Below are 22,724 nucleotides of genomic sequence, written 5' to 3'. Positions count from 1 at the left end.
TGGGGGGCCGGTCACCCGGTGGGCGGTCAGGCTAGCGGGCGCGCGAGGGAGCACTCTCCCCTGAGTGCTTCCTCTTCAGCTCCCTCGCGCGCCGCGTACTGATACCAGCGCCGGAAGATGACGTCATCTTCCGGCTCCGGTATCATTGCGGCGCGCGAGGGAGCTGAAGAGGAAGCACTCAGGGGAGAGTGCTCCCTCGCGCGCCCGCCAGCCTGACTGCCCTATTTTCTGCCGATATTTGCCAATATCGGCCGAAATGGATTAGGTCCATTTTCGGCCGATACTTTCGGCTGCCGGAATTTCGGTGCACCCCTAATTGCAACCCAGAGTTATTTTGCATTACAGAAAAATGCATGATGGGAATAGAAAACTGTCCAACCACTCTGCTGATGAATGCTTAATAAAATCATAAAAGGGACATTACAGGCACCAAAACAACTTTAGCTTAATGAAGCAGTTTTGGTGTATAGATCTTGCCCCTGCAGTCTCACTGCTCACAAGCCATTTCAAAGTTAAATCACTTTGTTTATAGAGCCCTAGTCACACCTCCCTGCATGTGACTTACACAGCTTTCTTAAACACTTCCTGTAAAGAGAGATGTAATGTTTAAACCTCATTTGTTGCAGGAGAATTTCTTATCTCCTGCTCTGTTAATAGCCTTCTAGACCTTGCAGGAGCCTCTTGTGAGTGATTAAAGTTCAATTAACAAGGCAGGAGCTAAAACTTCTAAAGCATGTTAACATCGGATTGAAAACTAAACCATTTTTTTCATGCAGGCTGTGTCCGTCATAGCTGGGGGAGGTGTGGCATGGAATGCATAACCAGAAACAAAAGTGATCTAACTCCTAAATGGCAGATAATTGAGTAATGAGACTTCAGGGGCGTGATCTATACAATGCAGGCCACTAGACATGCTTCCTATTTCAGTGCTGTGCTCAGCATTTCCACCCTCTGCATGGAGACAATGAATTATCCCAATAGAGATGCATTGATTCATTGTATCTCTAGGAGGAGATGCTGATTGCTGCAGCGTGGCATTTTGTCATTGCAAAGCATTTGATTGGCTAAGACTGTCAAAATTGATGATCCCAGCAATGGATGGGTCGCAATGGAGAAAAAGGTAAGCAAAGCTACCTTTATACTCCATTCTGAGGGGGGCTGGGGGTCTAAACATGTAGTCCAACACTATAGTATTAGGAATACATTTGTTTGCATTTCTAACAGTATAGTATTCCTTTAAGAACCACTGATTTATTCAACCACAAACTTCCTAAATTGCAACTGCACAGCAGTGATTTCTGTGTGTTATAAACGTGTGATGTAAAACTTTAAATGGAACAGAATTTGGACAGTGTTTACTCAAAATAATTTGGATGATTTCTAGAGAGCGCACGGGCTATAAATGGGGCATATGAGCATTTTCTAGCATTAAGCAGCCCCTGGAAGGAAATGAGGGCTAGGACGCAACTCTGAAGCTGGTTACCTGGACTGATTCCAGATGAGAGAAGCTCCAGGCTGTTTATTTTCCCCTGATCGTACAGTGCCAGCTGTTCCACAATCCTTTGCTTGGCCGGATTCATGATGATCTGGTGATGTGGCATGGAAATAGCTAGAGGGGAGGGAAAAGCCAGCAACACATTACAAACTATAAACGGGCACAGGGTAATAATATTTTTTATATATACAAACACACACACATACGTATATACTGTATTTAAATTATTATTTATATTTTACATTTATCTAAAAAAAAAAAAAAAAAAAAAGACTTAACTCCCATGCCAGGATATATAGCCATATCTTATTCTGGCTTTGTGTTTAGTGCCAAATAAAACAAAAAACTGATGGACAATGTACTTGATTTCTTACATTTAAAATATAGAGCTTAGATGTGCTACCCTAATTCACTGGGAAAGTGAACTACAACACTGCAGCCATAACATAGTTTTCCTCTATTTACATTTAAAACCCAGGGCACAAAACTTGGGCAGATATCACAGATCAGCAGAATAACCGTAAATATGGTTACACACATCGATAAACATGGTCAGTGGACGGAGATGTATTTAAATATTGACAAAATAAGAAGCTGTGCTTCTGCTTCACAGTAACTGTGTGCACATATATTTAAATGGACCACTGCCCACAATTAAAGAATCAGTTTAGGCACCATAATCACTACAAGCCAACATAGTGGTTATGATGGCATTATGATATGGGAACAGTCCCCCAGTTCTTGGTTAACATGTTAGAGATGTTTGGCCAGAATCGAGGACCTCAAAGACTCCATCAGCTCAGCTATTGGTTACATGGACGTTTTACTTTTTCATTAGTAAAATCAGTTGCGGCCATATGGCCTAATGGTTTTAACAATACTACGTAGTGATTATGGTACCTAGACTGTTGTCCTCACTCCTCTAGTGCTGCCACTAGAAGATCCTTCTCCTCACTGGCAATGCTAATTATAGACCGAAGTCATACTGTAGTTGATATCCGCTTATACCCAACTCTGTTTACAGTTTTGTTTAGTAAACAGGACGGTATGCAGAGATAGAGCTGTGGGCCATTCGCATGTGCAGCCATGGCTTTGCCTAGCTTATGTTTTTTCTTTTTACTAACTATTGTAATTCCAAGGTATGCTGGAAAGGCAGGCAGCGTTACTCTGGTAAAGGTGTTATGGTGCTGGGACCCAAGCCATGCAAATTTGTGAAACTCAATCGTAGGATTTGTTTGCTTTCTTTTTTTGTTTTTTTTAAAGAGAAAAATCCACAGGTTCGTGTTGTACCCAACTAACCATGAGTTTTAGAACTTGAGTTTTGTCAAATAAATTAAAAACAGAATGTAAGACTATGCATAATAAGAACAGACAGCTTTACCTTTACTTTTAGGATATCAGATTAGTCCGACCCATATGAAAAATCCCGAACAAACATGCCAGAAGGTTTCCACTGCATATGACACAGCACCCCCAGACTATAGTTTCAGCGATTTATATTCGTCATTAATAACGTATGGCTGCAGTCCCACCTTTAGCTTCCTTCACATAAGCTCTGTGTAAACCTATGGTTCCATCCACGTCTTTTTCAAATTAAGCTATAGACACAAGCATGCATGAACCAGCACCTTCATAGAATACGATGGATGACCTTCTACCAAGTAGGTTGAGACTTGCTGCCCAGTTATCACTCTCCATACAAGTACTTGTACGACCAGGGGAAAGACAAATGTCCTCCATGACACATGAGTGAGGAGATGAACCTAAAGCTACAATGATTTCTGCAAAATAACCTAAGCAAGGTTTGTAAGCAGACTATGGTGCTTGTAGTGCCTTTGTCAGGAATATTAGGGGATCCTACACGCAGAGTGTAAAGGAATAGTAACGTATACCGGATCTTAGAAGGGCCGGACTAACGTCACAAGGACAGAGAGTAATAATAAACGAGTCGTGGTCAGGGATGCCAGAAATCAGGAACAACGAGAATACAAGAGCCAAGGTCAAAGGAATACAGAAGGCAGAATAGTCAATATATGCCAGAAGTCAAAATCCAAGAGAACAATATGAACAAAATGCGCTATTGGGATTATGCAGAACCTCAACAGGGCAATAAGGCTTCCCCAGAGCTCCCCTTAGGTACGGTGTTCCTTGATATGTAACCACGCCCCCAAAACAAAAAATCGGATTCGACCACTTTGGCGGGCCGTGACATCATGAACGTCTGACTTTGGCGCGCGTGCGTCGCAAAAAGGGGTGGGGTATGGAGGCCGGCGAGAGAACCGCTAGAAACGAGGAGAGCTACTGGGAATGTCCCCAATCCCCTGCCAACACACAAGGTACCCTGACAGCCTTGTTAAAAGAAAGAGTGCTTCTGCTATTATTTCAGACAAATGCTACATATATATCTGTGTTTTACAAGTTCATAACGGTCACAAGTACGACACGTTTCTACAGTCATCCCAGTTTGACCATAAATAGAGGACCTCTCATCCATTCATAATCTGTTCAATACAACCAAAATTATATAGCGCACAAAAAAAAAAAAAAACACAATACATACCTGGGCATTTCATTTTGTTTATTTGTTTGTGAACTATATAATTTTGGCTGTATTTTGATTGGCAGTCATCACAATTTTTGGGAAGAGCAATTTATATTAGTCCTGCACATTTCACTTTCATTCACTTTTTCATAACCTATGTCCAGAACCTACCTTGTGACTCCTGCCCAGCCAGGTTACTTAGGGGTGGTAAGTGGCTCGGTCCTTCGAGGGCTGAGGTTCGGTGCGGTGAAGCTGCAGAAGGTGACCTGCTACCACAATGCTCTCTGCTTGTTCGGGCAACACTCAGATGACTGTGTCCGTGAGAGATGAAGGAGTCAGGAAAACTTTCATCACTTTCAACAGGCATATTTTGACCTCTCTGAAAAGTTCTCAAGCTTTTACACGAAGACATATGGACACAACTGTCAAGGTTGGCTTCATACTGGAAGCCAGAGCTGCTGAAAGGCCGGACACTGTCTTTTGCTGTGGGTACTTTGGCTGTGTTCTCTTCAGGACCTATTACCACTGCTTGAAAGCTGGACACAAGGTCAGGAATTGGTGGAATCCGATCAAGCATGGCAGCGAAAGAAGACTGAGGGGGGGCAACTTCATGTCCTCTTCTTGGTTCCAGTTTCTGAAGAAGCCCGTGCAACCGCTTTAGAGTGTCGAAAACCTGGAAAATAGAAGACATAACAAATAAACAGATAAACAATGCAAGTTGCATTTTCTTGTTCCACTAAATTCTAACACACACATGCATCAGGCCTTCCACCTAATTTAATCACCTTTATTTTTAAAATTGTAGTTATGTATGGAGACACAAAACAAGCTATGACAGTTTTATTCAGAATTACACTTAATAAATACAGTCTGTGCGTGTTCCAGTTAAGGACTGCATTGGTTTGATATTTTACTAGTCTTTTCAACTCTCCGTATTAGAACAATGAGAAGAGACAGCAAGGTCAAACTTCTTGCAAGGGAAACGAGGGAGGGGGAACAGGGGTTATACAGTGAGATAACATATCAGCTCCCTGTTTATCCTAGGTTCAGTGATCTGTCTGAACTGTATAAGAGCAGCAGGGAAAGCAGTGTCTGATAAAGTGAGCTAGGCTTCAGAAAGGGGCTGTGAATATTAGATAACACCGACTGCACATTCCAAAGGGAGCAAGGGAAAGTAATAGGAAGAACTGGGTTTGCAGAGGATCAGTACGAGATTTCTGATATTAAAGATTTAAGAGCAACTGCAAGGCCAGTTGGGAGTAGGTAGAAGAGTCAAGGTTCAGAGTAAAGCAGTACAAAGAATGACAATAAGTGTGAGTGGGACATTGGCCTACAGAGAAGGTGACGTGTAGAGAGACAGACTAGAAGATATTGTGTTATACAAATTACTGTGTGTCTGAGTGGGTGGGGGGTGGGGGGTGGGGGGGTGGAGGGGGTGATGCAACGACTTTAGAAAGAATATGGGCAGATAGAAACAAAATAGAAGGAAAAATGAATAAAGAAAAACAAGTAATGATTGATTGCAATGCATACTAAAAATAATTAAGGAAAGCTATTAATACACTATAGCTAAATCTTTTATAGGTTATTCAACTTTTAAAGGGATTCACAAATATGAGAAATTTGTTCTACAAAAATAAATTACCTTCTTACTAAATAGGGAATTTTAAAAAAGTTAAGGAAGAATTTCTCTAAGTTAAAAACACCTCATGGTGCGCAGGATGTAGGTACATACAGCTGTTAGGGAAGCACCTGGGAGCTTATTCTGATGAAATAGACATCTAAGTATTTGAATCTGGCACCGAGGTATTTAAATATTTAGTGGCCAAACCCCCCGCACACCCCAGCAATTGCATTGTGCATGTGAAAAGCACTCTATGATTGTGGTGGAATGCATCACAATCGGTGCACGTGTTCCACCAATCTAACAGCCCAATTGTGGCAAGAAAGAATGTTAATGTTATTTCCAGCAACTGGCTCAGAATAACAGGGAGATAATCATGAATGCAGGTTCTGGGTGTATGTCCTACAAACAAGAAAAAAAAAAAGGTTTTGAGCCACCGTGCAGACTGGCGCCCCAGTAATGAAGATTTGCTCTCACTGAATTGGTTATAGTGCATGGAGTGCCTGGCACTGCCCCTCCATTCAGTGTTAAAACATTTCTAAGCACGTAAAACAATAAATGATGGTTCGTGACCCCCCCACAGTCCAGCCCCTTCTGGAGGTATGGCTAAGGCAGATGTTACACACTTCCTTCTAGCTATACCATATCATACCAGCAATAGGAACTGTGATAGACACTCTCAGCCAATCACAGCCACCCATTGCTGCTCAGCATAAGGTTTCCTCATTAGCTCAAGCAATACAAACAGAATGGGCTGCTGGGGGCTTTTAATTTTTTTTTTTTTTTTTTTAATTCTTTATTTTTGCTGTGCATGCATTAACAACAGGCTTGCAGAGCCACAACAGCAACTGCAGGCTTTTTCATAGTATTTTACAGTGTGGCAGGTACAACAGCACAATTTTTTATGAACAAGAAAGTAATTGACTTTTAAACAGCTGTATGGTGGTTTAAACATGCTTAACTAGACAGGTATATGGACGATTTCTTTGTGTGAAGTTTGTGTGGAATATATGGCAAAACATTCCTGCGGAGTACATACATTCATACACGTGTCAGGATTACAATTGATTTAAGTCTTGCTTTAGTGAAGAATCAAAATGAGCTCGGCAGGTAGGAGAGGTTAGAGAAGACACACAGTGGGAAACAGTACACTTGCGGACATCATGACATTGGTTATTAACGTTGTGTGTCACATACGTCAGCTAGTGGAACTATGCTGTAATTTTACATGCGATATATATATACATTGCTAACTGGGGTAGTCAATACGGTTTAAGGAGACCCATATGGACAACTGTAATAGCTCTGCAAGGGGTGACATGGTGGCAGTGCAAGTAGTAGTACAGTACGATTATTAAGCATGCAAACAGGGTCTGTGTCGCCACAACAGCGGTCACCAGCCGATAGTTTAACACAGTTTTCCGATGTCATTGCCTAGAGAACAAATGCACATTTATCAATATAAGGAACTTGCTTAGATTAAAGAGTTAAGATAGAACCCTGAGTACTAGCAGTGACGACAGGTTGTAAGGACAAAGTGGCTTCACGCTAGGAATTATTGTGAGCATTCCCTTAATTAAGTAGCCCTTTTAAATTGTATTATGTTTGCCGTGTACAAAATGTTATAGGCAGGCTCGAGGTGCTCTCGCTCAACGAGCGGGGTTCTTGTTAAACAGGCATAATTTTATAATATGTAATATAGGCAGGCAAGGTCGTTTAAAGCAGTATAACATCAACTTAAAGTGTATAATTACGCTGTAAACAGGCTGGGTCCATCCGTCGGACTGGTAATAACGTGAGAGATACAGGCTTGTTTAACCTTACCAATGCTTGTTTGCACTGCAAAATATTAGGTGCAAGTTTCGTCTGAGGCAACAGCATTATAGGTAAAATAGAAAAAAATAAATAAAATTAAAATAAATACTTTAAGCATAAATGTAAACTACGTGGTGTCAACAGGGTGAGAGCAATGTCTTAGGTGTAATTCTATTCAGTCAGCCGATGCCGGCTCTATGTGCTGTGCTTGCAAGCCGGGGTCGGAGGCAGGGTTGATGAGAACAAAAACATAACAATAGTTGGGTCTAGGGTCGGGGAGGCGTCCCACGGGTGCAGTACTGTTCAGTCCAAGTGTCACTGTTCCTTGTGTGCCAGCCCCGTATAAGGCTCCGGGGTGGTGAGTGCGTTGAAGATGGCAGTCCGTGGTCGAGAGTGCTGGATTGAGCCGTTAGACGTCGACCTCCATAAGCGTGCTGGTTGTAGGGACCGGCAGTCCATGCGGTCACCCTTCTCCGTTCAGGTGGTGATGGTAGCGTAAGAGTCCGGGGTTAGGCCTTGTGGGACAAATGGGACAGTCCTGGCTGGGTCCCATCGATGTTGCGGGGAGGATTGGTTCTGCTGAATCAGTGGTGTGAGGGAGTCCAAAGTTAGGCCTAAGGAGTGCAGGAGTGGCGTCGCGTCACTTAAGTCACGTATGCGGTGTATTTCAGGACCCTGTTGGACCGCAAGGGTGTGAGATGGCCGCCAGCGGTAGCCGAGGCCTTTTTTGCGGAGGATGGCGGTGAGTGGTTGGAGGGACCGTCTCCAAGCTAGGGTATTGCTGGAGAGGTCTGCGTAGAAATGTATATCTTTGCCCTCATGTTGTGGAGGCGCCTTACCCCGCAGGGCGTCCAATATCGCCATCTTGTCGGAGCTATTCCGGAATGCTATTATGGTGTCTCTAGTCGATCCAGTGGGCGCCTTTGGTGACTTGGGGACCCGTAAAATACGCTCTGGGCGGATGCGTTCTGCCTGTGCTGGTGGCATTATCTTTGCGAGTAGGCTTTTGACGGTTTGCGGCAGGTCCGCATCTGTGGCGTTCTCTGGGAGCCCCCTGAGTTTCAGGTTATTACGCCGCCTGGTATCTTCGTTCTCGGCCATGCGGTGGTCGTGAGAGCGTAGCCGCAGCTGCAGCTCCTGCACGGTGCGTTGGAGGTCCCTTATGTCCTCAGCGTGCGTTTCGGTTCGGTTCTCTATGGTGGTTAGGCGGTTCGTCACCCCCTTTAGGTTTCCCCTCAGCGCAGTGATCTCCTTGTGGAAGTCCTTGTGGTGATCGGCAAGCATTTGCTGAAGGATCGCCACTGTCACTGGCATGGAGTCTTGTGGGGGGTTGGTCGGTGGCGAGGGACGTCTGGCAGTGTGAGTCGGTAAGTATTCCTCACCTGAGAGGTCATCGGAAAAATCCGAACAGCCTCCGTGGAGTGTCGCCATGTTGGCTTTGGTTGTGCCTCGGGCCTGCCGCCACATGTCTCCTATGGTGAGTCCTGGGTTGATTTTCCCCGGATTTTTTTTCCCGGTTTTGCGCCCCATGGTGTTGGGGTGTGTGTCGAGGGCTTTTGCCGTGGTTTGGTAGCAGGATGGCTGATTGTTTGCCCGTTTTCCTCGCTTGGGCCTCGGAGCTCTCGATCAGTGCGACCGCTCGCCTCGGTTGCTAAGCACAGAATACAAGCATGGAGCCAGGGGTCTCCGGACACTATAACCACTTCAAAGAGAGGAAGCAATTACGGTGCCCCTTTATATCACATGCAATTTGTGTGGCAATAGAAAATAATCTCAGCAACTACAGCCCCATAAAAGTGCCAATAGTGATTCTACAGCACAAAACAAATGTCTGCAAGTACTCGGATATGTATTTTCTAGCGATGAATGATGTTTACAATTGATGGGTCAGAAAGTAATGTGATCTGATTATCTGGCTATTTTAACTAAAAGCAGCGAGTACAGAAATTTAGACCCCAAGCCTTTACGCATTAGAAAATTCAGCTAATACTAGCAACTAGCAAGATGTGCCTCAATGACAGTCAATCCTGCCTATAGACTACATACATTGTGCTATAAGATGCTCTAACTCGTGATGGCTTTGAGGTTTCTATAGTGCGAGAGAGCACACAGCCACCACGTCTGCTGAATGATCGGGAGAAGGCTCACAATCATGGAAAATAAAGCTTTAGAAAGAGAGGGATCAGATTTCCCGTGAACTACCTCCAGCTGTGACCAACAAACAACACATTGGATCAGCTTTGGCAGAGAACAGTGAAATGAATGTTTCTCCACAAAGGGTACATAACATTGTTATAGAGCAGATTATAAGCAAATAATAGTGGGAGGGTCATCTACCTCTTATTCTGACATTTGTAATAATTACATTTTCTTTTTACAGGATTATATTATTGATTGGCACACACAGCTTCTCAAATCTGAGATTCTCACGGTGCTGCCAGTGAAGCAGCATTTTGTTTGGCACACCAAATAAGGATACAGTCATAACAGAAACAAACCCTCGATTTGCTGCGGTTACCATTTGCGCCTGTGCCAAAGCACGAAGAGTATATTAGCGAAGCAGTGGTAATAATCTATCTGGGGTTAAAGGGTTAATAATGCCTTCAATTCATTGGCCAATATAAAAATAAAAATTGCACACGGACAGACACATTTGTAGAAATGCATGGCAACGTTCCTCTTCATCTACACAGGAAGAGAGTTAATGTTAATGAGAGTAACAGACACACAGAAGAACAGAATGAGGAAAAAAAAAAAAAAAAGATACTGAAATCAAGTGTGCATTGTGATTGGAAATTTCAGCCAATCGGAATTTGGGTAGAAATGAAATTGTGATCACTTAGAATTCTAAGAGTAGAACATATACAAATATGTCATTTGAACATCTATTCCTTCTCTGTAATGTGTGTGTCCTTCTCTAAACGTGCCCTTTCATTAAAAAGGCTGTACTTTGCTCTATAAACATGCAAGTTAGAGGGGATTTACAAAAACAAAAGGTTTCTACATTTATTGCGATATATATTCCAGTTAGACTTCATCTTATATATGATCATATAGCTATTAACAAAGGCAGCGGACATCATTAGCATCTTCTTGTGAGATGTGCGTTAGCAAGTACAATACATTTAGAGGAAGATACACTGACACTCACAGTCTGGAACAATCTCTAATAGATGCTCATCCCACATACTTTAGCATAAGTGAGAATATAGAAGTCATTTGGCAGTGACTCACTGGGCAAACAAGGCTACCAGGAGCTGTACGAAAAGACGGAGGCTCAGAAAACAGCATTTCTGCTGGTTGCTTTAGGGTAGGCATCTAAACTACATTTACCATGTTTTTACATTATTTTATGTTACCTGTGTGTATTTAAAGGGACCATATAGTCACCAGAACAACTACAGCTTATTGTATTTGTTCTGGTGAGTAGAATCATTACCTTCAGCCTTTTATGGTCTTTTCAGTGAAAATGCAGTGTTTACATTACAGCCTAAGGACACCTCCACTGGACACTCCTCAGATGGCTACTAGAGGTGCTTGCTGGGTCAGTGTGTGACTGACATTCAGTGTCTCCACCCTCTGCTTGATTCAATGCATATCTATGAGGAGATGCTGAGTGGTCAGGACGGCATTTGGCTCCGCTCCCCTCACCCTCCCCTCCTCGCTTGCCTATTGGCAGATCAGGGGAGAGCCAGCACCAGCAGACTGGAATAAAGGTAAAATTTTACTACGTTTAGGAGGTCAAGATAGGGTTTTTAACACTATAGGATCAGGAATTCAAGTTTGTGTTACTGACCCTATAGTGTTCCTTTAAAGGGATTCTCTAGTGCCAGGAAAACAAACCTGTTTTATGGCACTATAGAATCCTGCAGTGCCTCCTATCCCACGTCGCTGAAGGGGTTAAAACTCCTTCAGTCACTTACCTGAATCCAGTGCCGATGTCCCTCGGTGCTGAGTCACGCTCTGCATACGAGACCTAATGTGCATGTGCGGCAATGGGCGCGCGCATTAGACCTCCCCATGGGAAAACTTTATTCAATGCTTTCCTATGGGAATTCCGGCAACGCTTGAGGTCCTCATGCAGAGCGTTAGGACATCCAGTATCGTTTAGACGACCAAAAGTCATCTAAGAAGCATGGAAGTCTGACTTAACCATGCAAGGTAATTATTGCAGGTTATAAAAACTGCAATAATTACACTTGCAGGGTTAAGGGTGATAGGAGTTGGCACTCAGACCACTTCAATGGGCAGAAGTGGTCTGGGTGCCTACAGTGTCTCTTTAAGCTGCAAACGCATGGAATCCAGTCCAACAGTGGCAGCATACACGCTAGAAAAACAACAATATTCACAGGCCTTTCTGTGCCATCAAACGGACACATGAAGGCTGCGTCAATTTGGAGCTGTCAAAAGGGTTAGCAATGATTTGTCCACCTGAAACGGTTAACAGTGATTCTACAGCACTTAAAGGGACACTATAGGCACTATAACTATTTAATTTAATTTGATTGGTTATAGTGCCTGGAGTCCACTGGCACTCTCCCTCCATTCCATGTTAAACAATTTTTGAGCAGTTTAACACTGAGGGAGGATCCCTGGCCACTCATAGCCCTGCCCCCACTGGATTTATGGCACTTCCTGCCTGCCATACCAAGTCATACCAGCAACGGGCACGGTGATTGGCTGAAAGCAGTCTGCTGACACTCTCAGCCAATCACAGTTACCCTTTGGTGCTTAGGCTAATGCTTCCTAATTAGCCCAAGTTACACAGAGTGGATGGTTGCTGGGGACTCTTGTTTACCATTAAAACATGGAAATATGGCACCAAGGACACTAGACACAAGATGGAGCAGTTATACTGCCTACAGGGCCATTTTCACAGTGATTCAGTGATTCATGGAATTGCCCATGTAATATTATGCAGTAGCAACACATTAAACTGCCTAGTTGAAATCGAATCCATGAGGTAAACTGCTTTTCTGAAAAGGTCAATCTCTAAGAATAGAAAAGTCATCTTTAAGCACACAAACAAATTAAAATATTATGAACACATCCATTACCTCCACCATGTTTGGTCGCTTCTTCTGCCTTTCTAGACAACGACAAGCCAGCAGACAAAGCTCTTTTGTAATATCTGCGGGGCAGTGGCCTACTCTGTGATCCAAGTGCCGCTGGCAGATACGAGATGCCACGTGAGAAAGTTTGTTGCCTTTGTCAATGCCAGCTCCCTCTTCCAAATCATTCTCCTCTTCCTTCACTAAATCCTTCTGCAAGATGGAGAACCGTGTTAGGAGTCGATAAATAAAGTCCAGAAAGAGGATAAAATATAACAAAGTGTTTTACCAGGGAGCACACACTGAGCAGAAATTAATGTCCTTACTATTAAATTTATGTTATTACTCAACCAAATAGTCATTTTAACAACCTAGAAAGATGAAAGGCTGTGTTGAACTTCAGATGGAACCTACGACTCTGATTAGACCTAATGAATTAGAGTAAAACACTGAAAACTACCTAGGAGCTTAATGTGGCACCTTCTCCACTACAGCCCACTGCAGTGGTTATGGTGCTAGCCATCTTGTGTTTCCGTGTCAAATCATTTTCTTTTAAATATATACCAACACATTCACTACCTAGCAGTTTGCAAATGAACAATCACGAGAAGTCGATTAGGTTTTGCTGTCCCGGAAAGTAATGTTTAAATGTATTCTTTTCCATTTCAAAATGCTTTGGTTGCAGTCCGAAAATATTAATTGGACAAATAAAAAAATAAAACCTAAAAACAAACACATAATGACGGTAAGGAAACAGTGTCGTAAATATATCACGTTTCTGACTATGTCCCCATATAATCTATAATCCTCTCACATATACATTATTTCAGATGAACTGTTTTATAGATATATTATATATACACATACACACAAACACATAAAAAGATAAAACTGTCAAAAAAAAACCACACAGACCCACATTCTCAGGCACACACAGATACATACACAGACATCATAGTAAACTGTCAGAGACATCCACACATATGCATGTTAACAGACACACTGCCACACACACAGTCATAAATATAAGCCCTACTTTTTGTATCAATAGGCTTACATTTTATATAAACATTTATCCTGAATCCAAAACCAAGATCTCCAGCCCTGCCCGCCTACTCTGTCGTCATAATGCCATCTTTTTTTCGCCCAATGAAATGCGTCTCATAGAAAAGCATTAGTGGACCTATGGCGCTTGCCCGGCCATCATCGTGATCTGCCAAGCAACATTGAAGCCAATACTGCTCTGTGAGTAGCATTGATGTGCCGGGTGTGCATGTTTGGTACACTGCAAGCACAATCACAGTGCCTGCAATGTCCTAATGCTATCTTCAGTGTATATTTGCAGAGCGTGAAATTGACAAATGTCAGTCCTGCAAATATTGCAGTACAGTAATGAGGAAGTGCCTATAGTAGCCGTCTGAGGGATGCCCCCCGCAGAGATTTTTCTAGGGAACAATGTAAACACAAGCTTACATCAGAAAGAATGTAGAGGCAGGCGTTTTGCCCCAGGACCACTACATTAAGCTGTAGTGATGCTGGTGCGAGTTCTGTTCAAATGTCTTCTAAAGTGAATGATTGCAGTGTGACTCACAGTTAGAATGTTGTAGAATGTGGCACTGTAAGAGTTAACATAGAGAAACCAGAGTATTTACGTTTGTGGACTCTTGTTCTGTCCTATAAGCAGCATTTCCATTGTGCAGCCATTGTAACTTGTCAAAGTGCAAATATAAAAGGTCTTTTATATGGATCTCTCCCCTCTACGCAGCCAAGCTGTGAACATGAAACCTCAAGCAATGGTAGGAATTCAAAACAGAAAATACTACTACCGCGCTGTTCGAGATTAAATGGATTGCTGAATGGATTCACAGGTTTCTCAAAGTCATCTAAAATAATGGAGGATGTAAAAACAAAACAAAAAAAAAACACGTCCAAGTACCAGATAGCATCCACCTCTTATGGGAAGATAAACGCCTTTGATGGGTTCAATGAAAGGTAAACACATTTCAGTATTGCAGCATGCCAGCATTTGAGGTGGTTAGAAGGATCACCCCTTAAAATAATGGATTCACAGCCTCACAGTCTCAGGAAACAGTTTCTGGAAGTGTCACCGTGCACTTATAAAGTGTTACAACACAGCCTGGCCCATGATGGCCTAACCTCAGGACTGCGCTTCCCAGTAGGCAAAGTAGGCACCTGCCTACAGGTGCCTGTATTTAGCAATTAGATTTTGCCATTTTGGAGCTCAGGAGACCATGTGGCGAGAGAAACACCCAGAAGCCGGGGTGCAGAGCTAGATCTTGAACTCCTAAGACGCGCCACAAGTGAGCTCCGGGTTACGGCCTTCTAAAAGCATATTTATTCCTTATTCCCACATTTAAGTAGTCACAGCCTAAATCTGAAAAAAAAAAAACTCAATCCAAGGTTGAACTCCTCTTAAAAACCAAACACCCCACCATTTTGTTTATCTTCCTATATCTTCCCTACCCATTTATCCAATCCCTTGGATGGAGCCACAAACTCTCCCCCCCCCCCCCCCTTTTTTCTTTCCCTCTTTCCTCCTTCTAGCCTTTACTCATCTGAGACCATTTTAGCTACACCTTATACTTTTTATTTTTTTACTTGTATATAACTACCCTCGTTAACTTAGAAACTATTTTCAAATTTTGCCCCTCCCATATCCCTTATTACTCCAATATTTGGATTAAGTACATTTAAATGTAGGGCCCCATCGGAACCAATAGTACACCTCACTCTTAGTTCATGAATACTACTCAATCAACACAAACCCAAAATCATGTGGAGTATCCCCTTCCCCAGTTATCTAAATATAATATGTATATGAATTAAAGACAGTTCTTGAAATGAGAGATCTTGCCAGATCACAACATCCCTTAAGGTTGTGATACAATATATGGTTACACAGGCCACTGCTTAACGTTGTTACGAGACGCCTTCCAAACATTGTGTCAAAAGAACTGGTCTACCAAAAAATGTACTTTAATTTGCCTATATGTGTACATGTTATATGTGAAAATTAAAAATTATTAAATAAATACATAAATCCATACCCCTCTATGTATCCCAATACTAAACTTAGCCCAACTATAACCCCTCTCACGGTTTAATCTTAATCCAATTTTCACTACACTCACAGATTCAAACAATACATTACAAGCATGGTTATATTCATACCATATATATATATATATATATATATTATACATATACATATACATACAGGTATCAAATTCCAATGTATGCACAATAGACATGTTATGTCTGCAGCCTCCAGTTAACAAATTTATCAAACTCACTTTATCTGCAGTTTTTTTGTTTTGTATTGGGGGGGTGGGAAGGAAAGGATTTGGTTCCCACAGGGACCTAAAATGTAAATCTGACCCTGACTATCATAGCACGTCTGGCTACGTGTTATGGGACATTCAGATTATAAATCACTGAGGTGCCAAGATGACCCATTATACAGTATGATAAAATTTCATAAAGTCCCTAGCACGCTGCCCATGGACATTTACACAGATCACTAGTAATACACTCACTTTATACAATGAAATCAAACATTCAAACCTGTTGGGAACAGACCGTGTCATGGGTAGGCAACCCTCAGCACTACATCTCCCATAATACTACTCCTGGACTATATTAAATCCTGGAAGGGTAAGATCACGCATTAAGTTTGTCCTCTCTCCAAAGGAAGTTTAGGAATACCTACTGCTCGAATTTTCATGGGGTATGCAGGTCATTCAATAAACCAGTAATGTCAGAAGCGGACAATGCTTGAGTGGTTTTGCTGAATGAAAAGCCTTTGGAATGCAAAATCACTGCGTGATTGATTAAATCATGATTTGCTTCATTGAATCAAGTGAAAAGAAAGTTTATTTGACCGGCCCTAAATTTTAATCCCTCCTATACACTGAATGGATTGGAAGACATAAACATCACATCTACTAAGCAGTCAGGTTTAGTCATCAATGTGTACAAAATTTGCCAGTATTCCTAATAAAGGATACTTAAAGGAACACTATAGTCACCAAAACAACTTTAGCTTAACGGAGCAGGTTTTGTGTATAGATCATGCCTCTGAAGTCTCACTGCTCAATTCTCTGCCATTTTAGAATTGAATCACTTTGTTTCTGTTTGTGCAGCCCTAGCCACACCTCCTCTGGCTGGGAATCACAAAGTCTGCATGAAAAAAAATTGCTTTAATTTTTAATCACATGTTAAATTACTTTAATTTTTTTTATATCCTGCTCTGTAATTGAACTTTAATTGCATACAGGAAGCCCCTTTAGGAGTCTCGCAAGCTATTAACAGAGCTTTAGCTGCAAAATTCTAAATTAAACAGAATGTTTAAACATTAGATGACTCTTTACAGGAAGTTTTTAGGAATTCTGTGTAAGTCACATGCAAGGAGGTGTGGCTAAGGCTGCAAAAACCCAACTGATTTAACTCATAAATTGCAAAGAATTGAGCAGTGAGACTGCAGAGGCCTGATCTATACACCTAAACTGCTCCATTAGGCTAAAGTTGTTTTTTGTTACTACAGTGCCCCTTTAACTTAGAGAACTTTGGCTTCAAGCTTTGGATTCTCTTTAGCAATATATAAACAAACACAATTGATATGGAGTTTCAGCTTACTCCTAAAAAAATATATTAAAACACACCCATAGTATAATACCGTTTGCAATGAATATTGCTGCAATTATTATTATAATATAGTGCATTTAATATAGTCTTTTAGGAATAAATTGAAAACCCATATTGAGTGTATATAGGTTTATTCATTAAAATAGAAACTGTGCAGAGTGAAGCAGGTAATTTTAATTTCGTTCGCTCTTGTACACCAATGCAACTTGGTATAAAATGTGCAAATCCCCAATCAGCTCCCATCAATCCCTAATTTACTGAATAGCCCTACAGTAGTAGGAGGTGAATGAAGGTTCTACCTTTTCTTTTATGACACTGCCGAATATTTTGGCACTTTCTAAATTGATAACTATGATCTAAAACTACAACACAGTCTTACCAAGTACTTGGTCTGAGACCCGCCTTGACATTCCATGGCTTTTCTCCCCGTCAAAACCTCGAGTAAAACCTGCCAAAAATACAATGAGATACATTTAACAGAAGGAAGGCACGGCTAGCATAACTATAAATACAGAGGTCTCAGTGAGAGGGAGATATTTTTTAAAGTGTCCCAAAAAGTGGTTTTTACATTTCATCATTTTCATCATATTTTCATCGTAAAGGTTATCTTCAAAGTAAATTTCGCCAGTTTTATCAGAAATTTCCAATTTAGAAAACGGTGAAATTTATAGTGGTAAAAAAAAAGATTTGCCGTGGGATAAATCATACATCCATTTGCTAAAGCAAAAATCCGACAGGTTTCATGAATTCTGCCTAAATTTAGTGCAAATTAGATTGATAACCGTGGGCAACATTTTTTTTTTTAGATGTTTGTTTTAACTCATAACTGTGGCATACAGGGTTATTCACTAACTGCTAATTTAGTCTAATTTCAAATTTTAGAACAAAATGGCGGCTCTATTGCCAGTTAAGCTATTTTGGCTAAAAATGTGATCGTTACTTTGAACTTTAACAATAATTCAAAATAAAAAAAAATCATCTGCGACATGTTGAGGCAGGATCCCGTGCGGACCCCGCTGGTCCCCTCAGACCTCGTTCTGGTTTTGGTTAATGCCTAGGGCCTAAATATCCGTGGAAAACGCTCCAGACTTTTAAGGGTTCTTAAGGCATGCAGGTTGATGGTGGTCTTCATCCAGGAGATGCTCATTAGGGGGGAGAGTGCTGCGGCCATACAGGCCGATTTTGCCCTTTTGGCTTTTACGTAAATAATCCAACTAATAATAGCGACAGGGGTGGGCATCTTGCTTTCCAGACATGTCCCATTTATGAAAGGAGATACTCTCCAAGGAAAGCATGGTACATATATCTTTGTTAAGGGCACGATCGGCAAGGCAACTTATACGTTCACTAAAATCTATGCTCCCAACACTCGCCAATTTCAGTTTCTCCAAGGCATGCTTTTGCACGCTATCAGACATCTTGTAGGCGCTGCTTACCAAGACTAAATCTGCAAACCTGGTTCTCAAGGTGTGCCTCAATGAGGCTGTTTTTATTATATTGTGAAGCTACACGTTTGAAATGCTATTTTTCTATTTATCTATTTCCCCTTCCAGTAAATCATTCACAGTTCTATATTTTTTTTCTCTGTATTTTAACACAGAGTATTACAAATGCTTAACATTATATTCAATTCATTGTGATCTTATAAACATACACAAATTCTCTCAATAAACATCTTTTGAATACAATATAAAAAAAAAAAAAAAAAAAAAAAAAAAAAAAACAGTAATTTTCAAGATGCCTGTAAGGAACAAATTAGTTTAGATCACCTAAGATTTAAGCGTAACTAGAGTACCATTTTTCTATCGAATAGCTTGTTCTATATAAGCAGGAAGAAAATGCTGTCCCCTCGAAACGCAAAGATAGAAGCTTTTATGTCTGCATACATACTATTAAAATGTTTATCCCGTTTTTAAAGGCACCGCTATATGCAGTGTTCTACAGCTTTAAAAAAAGTCCAATTATGGTTCTGACTTATTAGCAAAGATTTACAAGTTATTTTTATACCAGCATATAAAGCAACGCTTGTAACACCAAATCAAAATGTTTTGTGTCACCGTATAGAGTTAATAATATAGAGGAACACAGCGTCAGCCCATTTTTAAAGCTCAACTAAGGAAAACTGGCATGTTAAGGGTTACAGTCACATAAACTGTATTAACCACACTAACCACATACTATTCTGTTTGTCTCCAAGTCTTGGAAGCAGGATAGCATGCTCTGCTCACGAGCACACACAGAGGAAAATAAGGAAGTGCTTGGTAAATAGGCGTTTTGTGATGCAAATTCTGCCGATCGACCTGCAGCTGGAAGAGCGGCCATATTTGTTTTTTTTGTACCTCTATCCCGATAAAGAACGCTGTTTGGACACGGTTACGATGTGCACATCAGAGACTGTAAACACAGATACACTTTTGTAGTTACTGCACAGAGTGTGCTTGGTAATGAATTCAGCTTTTGAAAGCTGATACAATACATAGCCTGGTAAGGATTATGAGTGGAACAATATAGCTTGCAGGAGTATAAAAAAGAAAAGAAAAAAAGAAACGAGGATTACAAATACACCGATATAGAGGGTAAAAATAAAAACATCATTATGGAGACAGGACCAAGAAAGTTTACCCCAGTCTAGAGGGTAACCAAATGAGGTTTCAGGATTATTTTCAGATGCCATTTTAGAGTGTTATGGGCAGGTTAATCAACAATAAAAAAAATGTACAAACTAGTTCAGCATGTAAAAAAACACACACAAAAAAAACAAAACAAAAAAACACATTCCCAAATTACTTCTTTATTAAAAATGAAAACAATGATAATAAAAATTAAATTGTTTATTTGCAGCCTTTACAAGATAATATAAGCACACATTAATGGCTGTTTAAACAGTAAGCGGGGTAATCTTTCACCTGCCTTGCATTGCTCAGGACAGTACTGATTTGCCATCAGTGAGCAGCTTTTTCAAAGAAAATGATGTGGGATAAGTGGGTGACATTTTGCTGGTACATCAAATTTTACGTCTTGTCTTCCGGCAGCCCCTTTTTATTCAGAGAATAAAACAGTCCGGCAGTGACTCTAGCTGCATTGGAGACTTTTTCTAAATATAATTTTATTCAAAGCTATTTTTTGCCTTAAATGAACAACTCGAGTTACACAACTACCTGCTTAGGAGCTTCTGTAAGCTCTACTGAGCCAAGCCGTGCAGTGCAGAGCTAGCTTATTGGCAGAGACACAGATGATCACTCTCAGCCAATGAGCTATTCCCTGCACTGCTGAGCTTTGCTCAATGAATAGAGCTTCCAGGAGAGAGGGGACAGGGATTGACCGTCAGCGGACCCCACGTAGGATGTCAAACCATTATTAAACAGTTTGACTCCTCGCATTGGGGCTTCTAAGGGAACTCCTGGCACGCTGTACTGGTTATGGTGCTTTTAAGGCAAAATTAGCTTAGACTTATAATTAGAATAAAAGACACATTTCTATGCAGCCCAACAGCGCGAACCTTCCAAGTAACATATTTTGTGCTAAACCACTGAAATAGAATCACAGAAATCCAAACGGGGGCATTTATTTTCCAATATTCTGCAATTAGTCACAAATGTTAAGAGAAATAATGTTTTAGTCGCACTTTCAGATAGCTAAAAAATTAGTCAGATTTCAAGGAAATCGGAGTTTCAGTTCAAGAAGGAGGCCAAGACACATCTGGAAGTGATGAGTCAAACAACTGCTCCCCTGGCCTGCTGAAAGCCAACATGCACATTTCAATTAACCAGCCAAGGTATGAAAAGGTCCACATGTGCTAGAGGGGAGGGAGTCTAGGTAGATCCACAGCCCAAACAGGGCACTCTGCCAGCCTTAAAGGGAAACACATTATTTTTAACACATTGTACAGATAAGGTATTTGAAAAAGGATATCTTTAAAGTGAACAGCTTAGGTACACTAACTTCAGGCCGACTCTTCTCTCACAAAGAAGAGGCTCCACTAATCAGGAGCCTCTCATGATGGTCTAGGGTTTGATAACACAGAAATCCTGGTTCGGCAGAGGTTTATGGGAGTCCTACTTTATTTCTAAGGAGTAGTACCACTCATCACATAATGTATTGAATACACTGATAGCCGCCAAACTGACTGCTATCACTTTAAACATATCCTTGCAGCTACAGGCTACTCTCAGAACCGATAGTGGGAGCAGCATACCTTCAGCACCTTAAAGTTTGCAATAATGCAAAACTGATATAGTACTTAGTACAGGGGGTTGCTATATCCAAGGATACCAAATGACGGAGCTCTCTACTAAACTGCAGAAAGGTCAGTTTTTTTTTAAATCTTTCTGCAGTTTGGTAAATAACTCTAATTTGGTATCCTTAGGTGGGATTTAAATATTTAAAGGACCACTCCACATCCGTAAAGGACTTTAGGCGCGTGAGTGCATGGGACTTGGCTTCAGAGGCTTCTCAGTGAAAGCTATTTTCCCATGAACCGACGGTTAGTCTCTTCCAGGGAAAAAGGGGAGAACTTGCAAAGGTTGCACTTCACAAGAAATACAGCTTTTGCATTTCACAAGAAATTAAGCCTGTTCTAAGATATATCCCCAATGAACACCTGCCTGAATATAAGTGTCGTCTGGTCCTTGCAGGATACCAAATTAGGGAGCTACCTACTACAACAAGCATGTCAAACTCAAAGTCTAGCACGGGCCACATAAACAAGGTTTAAGTTTATGTGGGCCGCCAAAAAAAAAAAAAGGGTTAATTTTGAAAAGTACAGTATACAAAAAAAACAGCATCCCCCTCTACTAAATCCCAGCCCCCCCCCCCCCCCTCTACTAAATCCCAGTCCCCCTCTAGCCAACGAGCAGACTCCACTCACATTGCCGCTGCCAGTATGCAACTCCGGAGTCCAGTCTCTGGTATACCCCAAATGGCACCATCCCCACCCTGTGCCAAATCTGATCCTCCCGCTACTTCTTGAAGCCTGTGAAGGTGGAGCACGTCGATGTCACGTCGGAATGTGACGTGGCGTTGCATGCCTCCATGCACTTCCCGGTACACCACTGTCCAGTCGCAGCCAATGCAACACTGACCAACACACTCACTGACAGACACATACTCACTGAGAGGCACACACACACTGACAGACATTCAGACAGACAGACAGACACACACGCACACACACATTTACACATTCTTGCACACACATCATTTTCTTTATGGCTCCCTACCTTTTGGAGTCGATGTGGGGCCTCTTCCTGTGGTCCCGTGGGGATCTTCTATCTGCTCCTCACTGTTCCCTCGCGCAGTTTAGTGGTGTCGGAGAGTGACGTCATATTTCGGCGCCCGGCTTCACTACAGACGGCGAGCGCGAGGGAGCAGTGAGGAGCTGGAACACTGAGATCCCCTGCTGGCCCTCCTCCAAGGCTGGGTAAGTGTTAGCAGAGTAGGCACCTGCAATGTGGGGAAAGCAGGTGCCTACTCTGCTATAACACTGAGCATGCACTCGCGGCTCGCCGGGCTGCAAAGATGCCCTTTGTGGGC

The 22,724-nt window shown here is 41.7% G+C and overlaps 1 protein-coding gene across 1 annotated transcript in view; it reads right to left on the bottom strand.

Annotated features, from left to right (window-relative positions):
* Window positions 1-22,724, bottom strand: part of IRAK1 (interleukin 1 receptor associated kinase 1) — an 82,258-nt gene that overhangs the window by 3,683 nt on the left and 55,851 nt on the right. The window contains exons 9-12 of the mRNA XM_063432687.1: window positions 17,572-17,640; window positions 12,534-12,740; window positions 4,209-4,710; window positions 1,484-1,609 (exon numbers count right to left, since the gene is read on the bottom strand). Coding sequence (XP_063288757.1) covers window positions 1,484-1,609; window positions 4,209-4,710; window positions 12,534-12,740; window positions 17,572-17,640 — 904 coding nt within the window. The remainder of the gene's footprint in view (window positions 1-1,483; window positions 1,610-4,208; window positions 4,711-12,533; window positions 12,741-17,571; window positions 17,641-22,724) is intronic.

The sequence above is a fragment of the Pelobates fuscus genome, chromosome 9, assembly GCF_036172605.1.
Source record: "Pelobates fuscus isolate aPelFus1 chromosome 9, aPelFus1.pri, whole genome shotgun sequence".
Taxonomy (NCBI): domain Eukaryota; kingdom Metazoa; phylum Chordata; class Amphibia; order Anura; family Pelobatidae; genus Pelobates; species Pelobates fuscus.
This window is presented reverse-complemented; position numbering and strand designations above follow the sequence as displayed.